Source organism: Zingiber officinale, chromosome 8B (assembly GCF_018446385.1).
Source record: "Zingiber officinale cultivar Zhangliang chromosome 8B, Zo_v1.1, whole genome shotgun sequence".
Taxonomy (NCBI): domain Eukaryota; kingdom Viridiplantae; phylum Streptophyta; class Magnoliopsida; order Zingiberales; family Zingiberaceae; genus Zingiber; species Zingiber officinale.
Window position 1 is genome coordinate 104,393,407 of NC_056001.1, and position 16,145 is coordinate 104,409,551.

The 16,145-nt window shown below is 37.0% G+C and overlaps 1 protein-coding gene across 1 annotated transcript; it reads left to right on the forward strand.

Moving 5' to 3' along the window:
• The first annotated feature begins 1,522 nt into the window (after window positions 1–1,522).
• Window positions 1,523–2,078, forward strand: LOC122014125 (TPD1 protein homolog 1-like). Its single transcript, XM_042570310.1, has 2 exons — window positions 1,523–1,595; window positions 1,732–2,078. The coding sequence occupies exons 1-2, from the start codon at window positions 1,523–1,525 to the stop codon at window positions 2,076–2,078; spliced, it is 420 nt and encodes a 139-aa protein (XP_042426244.1).
• Window positions 2,079–16,145: the final 14,067 nt, after the last annotated feature.

The window sequence follows — 16,145 nt, forward strand, 5'->3', positions numbered from 1 at the left end:
TTCCCTTTGAACATTGATTTTGGTAATACCCCTTTTGGTTACATGTGAAGCACACAATGTGCTCATTGCCTTTGCGTATGATGGGTAAGGCCTCCTTTGGCTTCTCCTTCACCTTGGATGTCACTTGGGTCTTTTTCTTCTCTAATTTGCTTAATCAAAATCTAGGGTTCTCCTTGCCTAATATCCAGTCAACTGTGATCTGTTGAGACTTTCCCATCAAGTGTTCGATCAACCTTGATGCACTTGGACTTTGTCTTTGCCAAGTTTCCGTTGGACTTCCAATCACCAAGTGCAGTTTTCCTTGACCCACTTGGATTTTTCTTTTGCCTAACATCCAGTTAGGACTAATCACTCGGTAAACATCCATCCAACCTAACTTCTGTTAGGGCCTTCCCTCGTCTAACCACAGTTAAGACTTTCCTTTGCCAATTTATGGTCCTCCTTGACCGACTTGGACTTTCCTTTTTCTAACCGTAATTAGGACTAGTCACTCGGTAGACTTCCACCATACCGAATCTCAGTTAGGGCTTTCACTTGCCAACGTACAATCCTCGTTGATCAACTTGGAATTTTATTTCTCTAACTGCAATTAGTAATTTTCCCGCCTAACCCTTGGGTTATGACTTTGCCAGTTAAGTATCTGGTCCTTTATGACCTACTTGATTTCTCTCTTATATATTGTCAAATATTCAGTCTACTTTGATCTACTTGACTTCATCTTATATATTATCCAAAAATCGAAACTCAAGCTCAAATCTACTCAAGTTTAGTTAAACTGGTCAACCTTGACCCAGGTACAATTTCACCAAAAATATTCTAATAGTATTATTACATAATTATAATGATTATAATTTATAATTGGTATATGATATCATAATTGCTATAATTGTATAGTAGTTATAATATATTTTTAATTAATATTGAAAAAATTGGAATGTGAGTGATGAGATATTCTTTAATAAAAAAATAAAAATAGTGTTTTTGATTATTCCAATTAAAAAATGTCCGTTTTGCTTTTTACCCAAAAATAAAAGTGTTTTAAAATATATTAAAGAGCATATGAAGACAATTTAGACCAAAAAATTCAAATTTAAATAATTTGCTACATTAAAAATTTGATTGCTCTATTGAAAAAGGTAAATTGATTGTAAAATAGGCAAGAAAATTATACGATTGTGCTGTCACTTTTTAATTTTCTCCTTTTACGTACAAAGGAAAACAAATCAGTTAACATAAATTGATGATCGATATATTGGTAATATATCACTTATTTCCAATCTACATATATATTCTAAAGATATATATATTCTTCTCCATTTACTATTACGATAAAGCCACCACCTCTTCCCTAATATTAATCTCCATGGATATATGCCATCTGATTCATATTATTCCTTCCCATTCGCCGTACCATTTTGTTTCCCGTTCTTTCTTGGTCGCGTCGTCCTCGGATTGAAGTCAAATTCCCTCTTTTCCTTCTTCTCTGGACTAATCTCTTTTGCAAAACAAGAATCTAAAGAAAATGAAAGGTGATTCTAGTCGGCTTTTCGCGACGGCAATTCCGGCGGCTATGCTCCTGGTCCTCTTCGCCTTTGGTCAGCTAAAACCAATATAATTTCTGTTGCTGCCTTTTATTATTATTATTATTATTATTATTTTCCTTTTCAATTATAATAACATAAAAATTATATCTAATTTGATCGCTTAATATTTGTTCTTCTCTTTGTCTAGTGTTTTATCTGCCGCAGGTTCAAGCTGACTGCAGCATTTGGAACTTGGAAGTGCAACAGAAACAGACAGGGTGGCTGCGGGGGATTCCAGTGTACCAAGTGTCGGTGATAAACACCTGTTTACGCCCCAACGGCTGTATGTTGGGGAACATCCACTTGACTTGCGGCGATTTCAACACGTCCTTCCCCGTCATTCCAGCTATCCTCCGCCGCCTCAGCTTCAATGACTGCCTCCTCTGGGACGGAGCCCCTCTTCCCATGGCCACTGCAGCCTACTTCGACTATGGCCACTCCGAGCCCTACCCCATGAGGATCTCCAGTGTCACGTGCATTCCCCAGGATACCTAAAATTGGATTAAATTTGTTATAGATCAAACAGAAAGCAACTTCGTATTTTAACGTTGTAGCAATAATAAAAAGTGGAAACCACCCCCCAGGCCCCACACAACTTCGTATTTTAACGTATTTCGTGTTATTGTTGTCAATAAAATGAATTTCTATATGTTTTTGAAATATCAATTCAACTCTTTTCAATAATTGATTAAAGAATTATTTTTTTTAATCAATAATTTCTTTTGCAAACTAGAAATCTACTAAGACTATATTCTGATTTTGATTAGACAGTATTTAATTCACAATTATAATACATTTTCATAATTTTATCCTTAGTTATGCTACGTGTGCAAGCTAAGGATATATTATTTTTAGTTAACATATGCCGGACACCTTATATTATTGGAGATGTCTCGGATTATGGAGGTGCCTCAGTTGATTGGAGGTATCCCAAAGTTGATAAGCGCATTGGATAAGCCGCAAGGATGAGCTTAATTCAACGCATTGGACGAAATGAATCTCAAATCTATTGGAGGCGCCCTCAAGAAGATAAGGGACAAAGTTTTGGACCAGATAAGTATGTATGGAGGCACCCCAAATGAACTATGGTACCCCCAATGTCTTATAAAAGAAGTCTTTAGCACAACTCAACAGAATAATTCTTATGGAAGCTTCAATTTGATTCTGATGCCCCGTCTCTTTGCAATTGTTGTGCGCGACCCTACCACATCGAATCTTTGCTCGAGCAAGCTTCTACAATGACAACCATAACAACATGGAGCTCTACTGTCGGTAAAAATTTAATTGTTAATTATTATAATACTCCCAAAGGAAAGCGTAGGTTGTTAAACTTTTCTCATCCTTATATTCTGCATCTCTGTTTGAAATTTCTACTTAAAAGAATTAAGTGAATTGCTCATCGGAAATATCCCCAAGGAACATGACCTTGAAGTTGTAGTCGTCGGACTACGAACTAAGTAATCAATTGTGTGCTTCTTTTATAATTTTGTCTCTTTTTTTCCTGTCGCTATGCACTTGATTTTGATAATTTTTTTATTAAACTTGGCCATTGTTGGCAGTGAGACCAGCCCTAGTCGGCCGGCCACGAGCTCGGCCCTGTTCGGTCGGTCATGAGCTCAACCCTAGTTGGTCGGACGTGAGCTCGGCCTTGATCGACCGGCTGTAAGCTCGGCTCCGAGCACTCGGCTATGAACTTGGCCCTAGGCTTTTGCAACATCTGCCACTTAAATATCATTGTTGTATTTAAAATATGATGTAACGTGACTGATGCTAATTTTTATTTATTTGTTGGTATGCTGCATTTTCTGAGTGCTTATCTACAGCCTATTTGTTATCTTCTATTTTAGTGGTGCTATTTCTTTTTAGCTTTAAATTTTAAGTTTGAGTGCGATTGATAGTAATATGTTTTAATTATTTTAATTAAGTTTTATCTTTACAGGTTTAATAATGTTATAATTTCTTTCTTTTTTGGATACATGTATATGAATAAAGTCTTGATATACAATAAGTTAGAAAATGAGTTTATTATTATTATTATTATTATTATTTTTTTTTTTTTTGATGAAGTTGAAGAGTTTATGAACTTTACTATACCTCATCCAGAATGTTGGATGGAGACAAGTTAGTTGTCTGTATAATTATTACAAATCCAGAATGTTGGATGGAGACAAGTTAGTTGTCTGTATAATTATTACAAATATAGAAATATAATGTTCTCTGAACACTATGAAAAAATATATATATATATATATAAAAAAAGATTTATTCCCAATTATTACAACTGTTACTGTTATATAGAGAGTCTTATGTGTTTGAGCCAATTGGACATTCTAATACTTCGTCATTTGTCCATATTGCTCAACAAGAATCATTATTTAATGACAATACAATCAATGGTTTACGATACAATGAATGTTGTTATAAGAAAATCTTCAAATAGTTATGGAATTAGCCATTGAATTTCAATCCGTCACAATTTAATTTGATTTTAGTCGCTAGTGGTGAGCATTCTATTAATTCGATCGATAAATTAACTGAATAAACGAAACCGATTTAATGTTGGCTAACTGAATCAACTCAAAATTTTACTAAATCTAAATTAACCGGCTATTTCGATTTACACCAAATTAACCAAATTTATTTAAAAAATAATAAAAAAAATTTATACAAAATTAATATCAAATTAATCGAATTAATTGAATGCTCACCTCTATCAGTTACTATATCTAAATTGATCGAAATAAAGTTAGTAGTCCACCAGATGAAAGAAAATTCTTAGTAGTTTTACCGGCTCAATCAAAATTCTGACAGTATTTGGCTTCTATTAAATTTTATCTAATTTCCTAACCTGACTTACTAACTAAATTGGGATTCAGTTAGTAAGTACCAATGGAATCCAAATTCAATAAGCAAAATTTATCGACGAAATACAAATTTCATCGATATATGCTAGAGATGTTTAGATTCCATTGGTAATTACCAACTGAATTTTGATTCAGTTGACGAGTTCGGTTGAAAAATAAGATTCAATCTGCTAGCCAAAATATCTATCAAATTTGGATTCAGTCAGGATATTATCGATAGAATCCTAATTTCGTCGATATGTACCGACGAATTTGGATTCCGTAGGTTATTTCCTGACTGAATCCAAATTCCATTGGTATATATTAATGAAATTTGGATGTCGTCGGTATAATTGCCCTATTTCTTCACCCGACTCCATTCCTTCTCATGTTATTGATGATCGAAAAATCCTCCCATTCGCACATCTTCTCTCTGATGCATCTCTTCTTTTCGATTCATCTCCTATTCTGGTAAGCTTTTTGACTCCTCTCCTACTCTATTGGCCGGCCGTGACCCCGTGAGCTTAGGCGGCCGACTTGCTTGGCCGCACGTTTGGCTGGCTGGGTTGCTGGCCATGAGCTTGGCCGGTTGGCTTGCTTGCCACGAGTTTGGTCGCTGTCAGCTTGCTCGACCGTGGTGAGCTTGCTCTAGAATCCTTGGCAACCCTCACAATGACTGCCTCCTCGGGGGCAGCACCCCTCTTCCCATGGGCACTGCAGCCTACTTCGAATATGCCCACTCTGAGCCCTACCCCATGATCATCTCAAGTGTCACGTGCATTCCCGAGGATCCCTAAAATTGGATTAAATTTGTTATAGATCCAATAGAAAGCAACTTCGTATTTTAACGTTGTAGTAATAATAAAAAGTGGAAACCACCCCCAGGCCCCACACAACTTCGTATTTTAACTTATTTCGTGTTATTGTTGTCAATAAAATGAATTTCTATATGTTTTTGAAATATCAATTCAAAATTTTTATAAGTCACAAACAGGGCATCTCAAGATTCACCGAGGCTTTAAGTAAAAATAAATTAAAAAAATCCTTTAATATATTTTTTAAAAAAATCTAAATTTTTTTCATTTGAATTTGGGATTGAGAATGACCTGTTTAAAAAAATTGATTTATTTTTTAAAAAATAAAATATTATTTTAATGTAAAATTTAGTTTACTCACTAATATTTAGATATTTTTTTAACACTATTAAATTATTTAACTTTATTAATTTTATTTTTTTTTTTGATAAAACATTTTACTTTACGTTGTATGGGTAAAAAAATCTCTGATTCATGTTATTATCGAGGAAGAAAAAGAAAGAGTGAGAAAGAAATATTATCAGCGATTTGTAAATAAGGGTAATCGATTACTAGGTAGAAATCAATTCAAGCAATAGCAATATAAATGGGAGTTCATGAAGATTTCCAGATGCTGGTTCTTAGGAGTTTTGGACGAAAGTGTTGTTGCATTTCCTTTCATTAAGAGGCTATCCAAAACAAGAAAAGAGCAAGCAATACAAGGTTTCTTATTGTAAATACTAAAAGTTGTTCTCGATTGTATTTTGTGTTTGTGTTTTTGTTTTGTTATTTTATTCTCATGTTTGAGTTTGTACGAGGCTTCTCCACCTTCGAGAAGGAGGTTTTCATAGTGCCTTTGTGAGAGTGAGGAGTGAACCCTTAGATTAGTCATCTTAAGGAGATGATGAAGGATCGTTGAGGGCGAGGGGGAGGGGGGGTGAATCTCATCGCTTTAAAAAACTTTTTCTTTTCTTTTGAAAACCTTTCTAAACTCTAGAGTTTGCAGTGGAATAAAGTAAGAAGAGAAAGACAAAAGACAAGCCTATTTTTTATTTGGTTCGAAGCCTTTGGTGACTTCTACTCCAAGGTCTGCGATTGTCGATCACTTTCGTTAGGCAATCCACTAAATGAATGATAGTACAAGTACAAATATAATGTATTTTAAGTATAATATACCGACAATAATTGAATAGGAAGTGTAGGATCAAAAATAATTTAGATATCTCCACAATGGTATGATATTATCCACTTTGGGCGTAAGTCCTCATGATTTTGCTCTTGGGCACTTCTCAAAAGGCCTCATGCCAATAGAGATATCTTTTTCTTATAAACCCATGATTTTTCCCATGTGTTTTCAATGTGGGACTGTGTTTGCAACCCCAACAATCCCCTCTCAAACAAAGGACCACAAGGTCCCCCTCAAGCATCGGGTCACTCTTGACCTGCTTAGAGCTTCCCCTACTTTGTTCAAGGTTTCACCCACATGGTTTAATCTTGGATCATGGGTCTGGCTCGTGATTCTTTCGACGGTTTGTCCGATGAAGAGCGACCTGTCTCTGATACCAATTGTAGGATCGAAAAGAATTTAGATATCTCTACAATGGTATGATATTGTCCACTTTGGGCCTAAGCCCTCATGGTTTTACTCTTGGGCTCTCCCCAAAAGGTCTCATGCCAATGGAGATATCTTTTTTCTTATAACCCCATGATCTTTCCCATGTGTTTTCAATGTGGGACTATGTTTACAACCTTGCAACCCCAACAGGAAGAAGTGTTGGTTGTCGGTGAGCTTTCAAGCAACGTAGGAGCAGAGCTTGGATGTATTATGACGGAATGAAACACAGAATGATTTGACTTAAACAGAGTACTACTGCACTCGGATCCCAAGCCTTTCTTTTATAGCCTTCGTTCAATCGACAGATAAACTATTTCATCGACTGATCCTTTCCATCGATTGAATGATCTATCCGTCGATGGATCTTTGATCTTTCCGTGTGTGTTGCGATCTAATCCGTCTAATCCCAGAAATCACGTTGTTACGTCGATTGATACACCTTATCCGTCCACAGAACCTCTACCCTTCCTTGTTTGTTGTGATTCAATCCATCAAATCCAGTAAATTAAGTTGTTTTGTTGACTGAACCACCTAATCCATCGACTGAACCTTATTTTACTTGTTTGGTTTGATCTGATCTATTAGATGAGCCCGACCCGTCGACTAAACACTCTGTTCCATCGATGGAACAATCTATGAATCCATCGACTAAACCTCACATTCTGTCGACTAAAATTCACTTTCCGTCAATTAAGGTAATCCTATAGTTTTTGTAAGATGAATTATCTTCAATTATCAAGGGTCATTTTAACTTATATTTGATTTAAGAGTAGCTTTGGGTAACCCAAGAAAGCTTCCCTGAGTAAGCTTCCAAGTTGTGATGAGTCACTTGGACATCATTAGAGTAACCATGTGCCTTAGACAAAGCTTTCCAGTTAGTCTCACCCAGAGAACTTAATACTAAACTTTAATACAACAAGTTAAAGCTAGTCTTGATTTATCTAGTCCTAAGTACCCAAATGGGTAGGTTAAGTTATTGAGGTGATAACTAGTTTGCAACCTCCCCCTGGTGCATAGATTTTATGTTTCATATTTAAGTAATGTCTATCAATTTTAGGTACATAATATTGGTTTGGTCCTACTTGCTTTATTAGGTAAGCTTTTGAACTCATGCTTTAACGTGTTTTTTATTTTGGTTAATAATTGATAAGAAGGATTTATTTGATGATTTTGAATGATATCTGAGACAGTATTTTTTGTACACAGTCTTTTGTGATTCAAGTATTATGTCAAAGTTCTTGGATCCCAAAGTAAACCGTTCCAACATTCCCTTGAGTCTCTCAAACTTCGTATTTCAATATGGAATTCTCCTCCTCATGTCTTGCAACTTGATTTGAGTTTCCATTTTGAACTTGGTTGTTGAGAGTTGAGGGTTAACTTGCTTCTTATGTTTTTTGGCTTCCTTAAGAAGCAATTCAACTTGTTTTTCATATTTAACTAATTTCTTATTTAAGCATGCAATAATTTTTTTTTAAAAAAAAATAATTTCTAAATTAGATGTTATCTTATGGGAACCTTCAGAAATGGATATAGATCTGTGGCTTGATTCTTCATCAGATTCATCTTCTTAACTCAACTCTGACTCGTACTCGTACTCGGATTCGTCAGGTTGCTTTCTTGCCATTAATGCCAAGAAGCTCTTTTGTCTTGGTTCATTTATGTCCAATTTTTCTGATGATGATTCATCCCAAGTCGCTGTTAGTGCCTTCCTTCTTCTTGATTTGGGGTTTCCTTATTTGATATTTGGGTAATCAGACTTGTAGTGCCCCTTTTTGTTGCATTTGTAACATGTTACTTTGAATATAGACTTGGTAGGTGTGGATTGTATTACCTTTTTGAGATCATCCTTTGAAAATCTTTTCTTCTTTTTATTAAAAATTTTCTATACCATGTTTACTATTTGTTCTTCGGTTGAGTCAGAGTCAGATTCGTCTTCGGACTCATGATTGAATCAGGCTTTTGATTTTGACTCCTTGCTTGGTCCTATAATAAGAGCAATACCTTTCTCGGTTTGACTTGAGTTAGACTATTTGTGTAGTTCAAGTTCACAAAAAGTTCATCTAAATGAATTTTGGAAAGATCCCTTGAGACTTTATAGGCATCTACCATGGATGCCCATAAAGGGTTTTAAGGGAACGAGTGCATTACAAACCTTATTAAGTCACGACTGTGATTTGGTGTTCGATTAAATGTAGATCGTTGAGGATGTACTTGATCCTCATATGGAGTTGATTTGCGGTCTCACCTTCCTTCATTTTAATATTAAGTAATTGATTTAATAAGATGTCTCTTACCTTGGTTTTGTTAGTACCCTCATATAGCTCGACCAATCTGTATGATAGATCTTTGGCGTTGTCGTATGGACCAACTCGGTTGAACTCTTCCTTTGTTAGTCCGCACTAGAGAGTGTTGAGCATTTTTGAGTCAACTTAGATCTTCCTCTTTATTTTATCATTCCATTTCTTTGGTGGGAGAAATTCTTTAGATTCGATTGGAAGCTTGTACCCTTAGCGGAAGCAGAACTATTATTCAATATCCATTTTGAGGAAGATTTTCATCTTCCTTTATCGGTAAGGGAAATCATTCCCATTGAAGAGTGGAGGGCGTATGGAGGAATATCTTTTAGACTGTGTCATTGTACTTGCAAAGAAAACTTAATAGAAATTTCAAGACTTTATCTTGGGATAAGTAGTGCGATAGAAGGAAAAAACACACTAAATAAATAAAAGCAAAGAAAAGAAATTCTTGATTGGTGGTTGCACCAAAATTATGAGACCTTGCTCTGATACCAATTGAATAATTGTTGAGGATGAAAGTGTTAGATTTTGAGGGATATCCTTGTTGGTGCAGCGGGGCCGGCAAGAGGGGAGGGGTGAATTGCCTACAATAAGAAAATACCCTCCTCGTTCTTTCAACTCTAAAACAACAATAATAATAAAATAAAATAATAGAAAATAAGAGACAAGAAATTTAACTTGGTTACAACCTAGGTGGTTATTAATCCAAGACAGTTGAAAAGCTCCACTAGAAATGTCTCATTTACAGTAGGTGGAGAAGCCTTTTACACACTAAGAAAGCTCGAAGAGTTGCTAAGAATTTAATACTGAGCTGAATCATTATTTCCTAGCTCCAGGGGCCTTTATATAGCTCTTAAAAATCCTATCTCGAGTCTTGAGGGCGCCTCCAAAGGGGTTGAGGGTGCCTCCAAGGGGATAAGTGGATAAAACTTTATCTGCATGTCAACGGTCATAAAGACTGGGTTGAGGGCGCCCTCAATCCCATGGAGGGCACCCTCAATGCAGCAGGGTATAAATAGCTCCAGCTTCTCTTTTTCTCCTTTTCAGCTTCCGAAGTCCCGATTGCTTGGGTGATTGCGGCCAACTGAAATAGGGCTCACCCGAACCCAATTTCCTGCCTTCTCCTCGAGCAGGCTTCCACCCCGACTTCTCGTCCCTCGAACGTCGCGCATGTTCTTCTCATCCACCGGTGTACTCTTCCACAGCTCTTTCGTCCTTCGGACGCACCGAGCCCGTCGACTCCCTTCCCGTGTCGTCCTTCACGCTAGCTGCGTCATCCGCTCGACTTCCTGCGCTCCTAAGCTCCTGCACACTTAGACACAAGGATCAAAACTAAATAGGACCTAACCTAACTTGGATGATCACATCAAAATAACCACGAGGACCAACAATCTCCCCCTTTTTGATGTGCATCAACCTAAGTTCAAGTTAGGGCAAAAAACAAACAAGAAGTAATTTAAAGAAATTACTAAACTAACATTTTAAGCATAAAGATTACAATAATAGAATTTGTAATTTTTTTTAAAAAAAATATTAACTTGTTCCTATCTAAAAATTTTTAAGTACCAATTCTTAAAAAAATATTAACTCCCCCTAAATTTGTTCCTATCTCTCCCCCTTTGATCATAGCAAAAACGGGGTAGGAATTTTTCAAAATAAATTCTAAATTAACAAAGAACTCTAACCTTTAGGCAATTTAAAACAAAATATTTTTGAGAAATTTCTAAAAAAAATGTTAAAAAAAACTTGTTAAAGCATTATCTATTTTCTATTTTCATGCTTTATCAGTAAGTTAATTAAACATTTTATTTCAATATTTTGGCTTCCAGACAGTGGTGAGGCATTAGGCATTCTTGGTTATTGGAGCAAGAACCACTTTCTTAGACAAAGCCTCATAAAAAAATTAACTATTTAACTTTTCTTGCTGAAAGCACTAACTTACAAAAATTTAATCTAAAAAAGATTTTGGAACCCAGTATAGGTTCGTTCCTACTGGATTAATCAGGTATTTAGGAGGTACATAACTTTTGGAAACTTTTCTAAGTTGTCCCTGATACTTTCTAATATACCAATTCAACTTTCCATAAATTCTAAGCTTTGATTTTTGAAATTTGTTTGGTTTAAAGCATGCATCAGTTTTCATATTTTAAATTTGTATTTTCAAATTATTGTTTTCTGATTTTAAATTATCTAACATTAATTTTAAGTCAACAATTTCTTTTTTTGATTTTACTAAGTCTTTTGTAAGAACTTTGATAAAATGAAAAGACTGTTTAGGGGTTAGAGTACGTACCTTACTTACCTCAATTTCTGATGCTCCCCCTTCATCGCAACTTTCTTCTTCTGATGATCCTCCCCCCTCCTCTATGCTCATCTCTGAGCTAGTTTCTTCTTCAATTTGATGGTTGGCCATCAGTGCTACTCTTGAGAAGGCTTCGACTTCTAATTCAGAGGATGATGATTCATCCCATGTAGCCTTCAGGCTCTTGCGTTTAGAGGGCGTCGGTCTTTGAGACTTCTCCTTGTCCATTTTCTTTAATTTTGGATAATCATCCTTGATGTGCCCTTCCTCGTTGCAGTTGTAACATCGGACCGTTCTTCTGTTGCGTTGATAGTTTCTCGACTTCGATCTAAATTTATTAGTCTTAATAAACTTATTTAACTTTCTTATCAATAATGCCGCTTCAGTTTCGTCGATTGATGCTTCAGAGTCGGGATCGTCCATCTCAACTTGTAGGGCAACATTGAGATTTGACTTCTCTATTTGTTTAGGTTCTGGAATTCGAGATTCATGAAATTCAAATGTAGAAAATAAATTTTCTAGCATACTTACCTCAAAGTCCTTAGAGATGTAGTATGCATCTACTAAGGACACCTATTCTAGAGTTCTTGGGAAGGCGTTGAGCGCATACCGAATCAAGTCTCTATTTGTTACTGATTCTCCAAGGTTGTTCAGTTGAGTTATTAGCTTCTTGATTCTTGCTTGGAGTTGCACTACCTTCTCGCCATTATTCATCCGGAGATTTGTAAGCTGAGTCCGGAAGATGTCGCGCCTTGCTAACTTTGCTTCTGAGGTGCCTTCATGGAGCTCCAGGAATATTTCCCAGAGGTCTTTAGCAGAGTCGTAACTTCTGATCCGACTTACCTCATGGGGTGGCAGAACGCTGAGCAGATGGAACTCTGCCTTTCCATTGGTCATGAAATTAGCTTGTTCCTTTTTCGTCCAATTGTATTCTTCCATGTATTTAAGGACTGCAAAACCATATTTCATAACTAAAAGAATATCAAATTTTGTTTTGAAGAATACCTCCATCCGACGTTTCCATATAGCAAAGTCTTCGTCGAATTTCGGGGGATGAATACTTGCACCGGCCATCGTCTTGATCTTGATGCTTCAGTTGGCGGTCAGTCCTTCTGAGGCGATCTAGCTCTGATACCACTTGTTGGTGCAGCGAGGCCGACAAGAGGGGAGGGGTGAATTGCCTACAATAAGAAAATGCCCTCCTCGTTCTTTCAACTCTAAAACAGCAACAATAATAAAATAAAAGAACAGAAAAGAAGAGACAAGAAATTTAACTTGGTTACAACCTAGGTGGTTATTAATCCAAGGCAGTTGAAAAGCTCCACTAGAAATGTCTCCTTTACTGTAGGCGGAGAAGCCTTTTACACACTAAGAAAGCTCTAAGAGTTGCTAGGAATTTAATACCAAGTTGAATCATTATTTCCTAGCTCCAGCGGCCTTTATATAGCTCTTAAAAAATCCTATCTCGAGTCTTGAGGGTGCCTCCAAGGGGATAAGTGGATAAAGTTTTATCCGAATGCCAACGGACACAAAGACTGGGTTGAGGGCGCCCTCAACGCCATAGAGGGACCCTCAATGTGGAGGGCAACCTCAATGCCATGGAGGCCACCCTCAACGCCATGAGGGCGCCCTCAATTCTGTAGGGTATAAATAGCTTCAGCTTCTCTTTTTCTCTTTTTCAACTTCCGAAGTACCGATTGCTTGGGTGATTGCGGCCAACCGAAATAGGGCTCACCCGAACCTAATTTCTGGCCTTCTCCTCGAGTAGGCTTTCGCCCCGGCTTCTCGTCCCTCGAACGTCGCACACGTTCTTCTCGTCCATCGGTGTACTCTTCCGCCACTCTTTCGTCCTTCGGACGCACCGAGCCCGTAGGCTCCCTTCCAGTGTCATCCTTCTCGCTAGCTACATCTTCCGCTCGACTTCCTACTGAAGGGCGCTGGAATTCCATTTTGTTTAAACTTTACTGTACAAAAATTGTACAAGTACAGAACTATTCCTATCAACCCGCATGTTCGATCAAACATGTGTTTGATCAATCAAGCAAGTTCTTGAATGATCAAAGCACACCTTGACCGAAGTACAAGATCGCTGGCCTCTTGTGTTGGTATTCCAAAAAATGATACAAAGAAAACTAACTAATTACGCAGCGGAATTAAGAACTAGTTGTACCTTGCTTCGTAGCTAAAGACCTCTTGATCATCTGCCGTATTCCTCTCCTCTTCTTAGGCGTCGTGTGGGCGACGATCTACCAAGACACACCACCCTCCTTCTCTTCTCAGTTTCCAAACCGTCGGCTACAAAAGGAGGCTCTAGGATGGGGCACCTTCTAATCTTTTTCCTTCTTCTTTCCTCTTCTTCCTCTTCTTTCTCTTCTTCCTCTTCTTCTTGCCATCGGCCACCAATAGATTGCTAGGGAGGGGTGCCGCCCTAGCTAGGAGAGGAAGGGGGAAAGGGGCGCCGACCCTAAGCAAGGAGGAGGGGGAAAGGGGCGCCGACCCTAGAGGGAGAGAGAGAGGTGCCACCGGCCACAAGCAAGGGAAAATAGAATTAGGAAAAAAATTAGGTTTTAGGGGCCACAACCTACTCCTTTTATAGACTTGCCGTCGGTTACAAAAAAGAAAAATTAATAGAATTCTATTTAGAAAAAAATCTCTCTTTCTATAACCAATTTAAACCAAACCAAGTTAAACCAAATCAAGTTAAATTAAACCAAACTAAGTTAAGTTAAACCAAGTTTAACCAAGTTAAGTTAAACCAAATCAAGTTTAACAAAACCAAACCAGATGGGTGGATGCGAACCTTTATATAGAAGCTACAACAGGGACCTAGAGGAGGAATTGGTTTAGGCCTCCTGATGGGCTTGGGCTTCCTGTATTCGTGCCGAACACCCAACTCAAGTCCATCAATAATAACTCATACCACTGAAGGGTTATTATTGAACTACCGCACCAATCCTATATTACAATATGGGCTCCTTCTTATCATGAGTGCGTTAATCTCCCCGTGTTTAAGATATTGTATGTCCGCTAATTAATTGAGTTACTGACAACCTAATTAATCAACATCTGATTCCTAGAGTAGTACCACTCAACTTTATTATCATGCTGCACTAAGTCCACCTGCAGGGTTTACATGATAATCCTTATGAGCTCCTCAAGGGGACATCATCAACCAAAATAATTAGGACACAGATTTCTTCTATAATCAACAACACACCATATAAATAATATTATATCTCCCAACTCATCAGGCCTATTGATTTAATGAATAAATCTCACCCTTTGATAAGTTAAAGAAATAAATACTAAGTATATGTGCTTGTTATTATATAGGGATTAAGAGGACGCACATTCATAATAGCAGAGGTTCTGTTCTTTTATATAGTCAGTACAAATCGAACAACCTCAAATGGTCCTGCTCAATACACACATAGTGTACTAGTGTAATTTTATAGTCAAGACAGACTAATACCAAATTACATTACAATCGTTCTAATGGTTTGTCCCAATCCATCTTGGTTGTGAGCTACTATTTATAATTTATAAGGAACCGAAAACATGATCTTCTGTGTGGCACCATACACCATGTTATCTACAATATAAATTAAATGGACAACTGCATCAAAATATATATAAATATAAAATGCAAACATTTGACCAAAGTGATTATCATTTCAAAATATTTAAAAATAGATGTTCATACAAAATCTAGGCTTATGGTATACATCCCAACACCTACGCTCCTAAGCTCCTGCACACTTAGACACATAGATCAAAACTAAACAGGACTTAACCTAACTTGGTTGATCACATCAAAATAACCACGGGGACCAACAATCCTAAGACAATCATCTTATGATTTTACTATTTATTTGATAAATATAGATTCACTATTTGAGTGCATAATATATGTTTGAATAGTCTTAAACTCATTTACTAAATGCCCACAATACAATTCATAGCATGAGAGAATTTTTTATTGGATTACAACTTGTGATTATCTCTACTTGTGATTATCAAATTGGTGCATTCGGACATCATCAATTTTATAAGACTGGCATGGATTATATTTCTTGGTTCGGCCAAGCAGCTGTTTCTCAGTAGCTCGAGACATTGGGATGTCGAGAGTTCAATGTGAGTGCTACTTATGGTAACTAGTTCATTGGAGTGACTTCCTATAAGACTTCATATGGTTCTCTACATATATGGATATGTTTGTGAAGTTCTTACTGCAGCTCGAGTGTAAGTTGCCTTCGACTTGAGGTATACAAGTCATCTTGGTCATGGAGACTTATACTTTAACATCTTAGATAAACATCTCTTGGAGGTGTAGACCTGAGATAATTAGGTATAAGTCAAAGTGCCCGAAGGTGTTTGGATAACTCACAGAGGATTCACCACTTCTTGTGAGGAGACGTATACCCTATGGCCACTCGTTAGGATTATTACTCAAAGTCTTTGGTCAAAGCATTACATGTTAAGAGTATAGGACTATTGTACACATGTACAAGTAATTTGAATCCGCATAATGAGGAAGTATTACTTACGCTAGGTATAACATAGTCAGCCTAGTGGGGGCAGACACATAAACTATGTCCTAAACCAAGTGGGTATAAGATGAGTGAAAGGAACGAGGTACGACTCACTATGGCTGCTGAAGGGTTCAGAATTAGTTCTGAGATCAACTATGATTTTTTTGTTAATTGGGGAT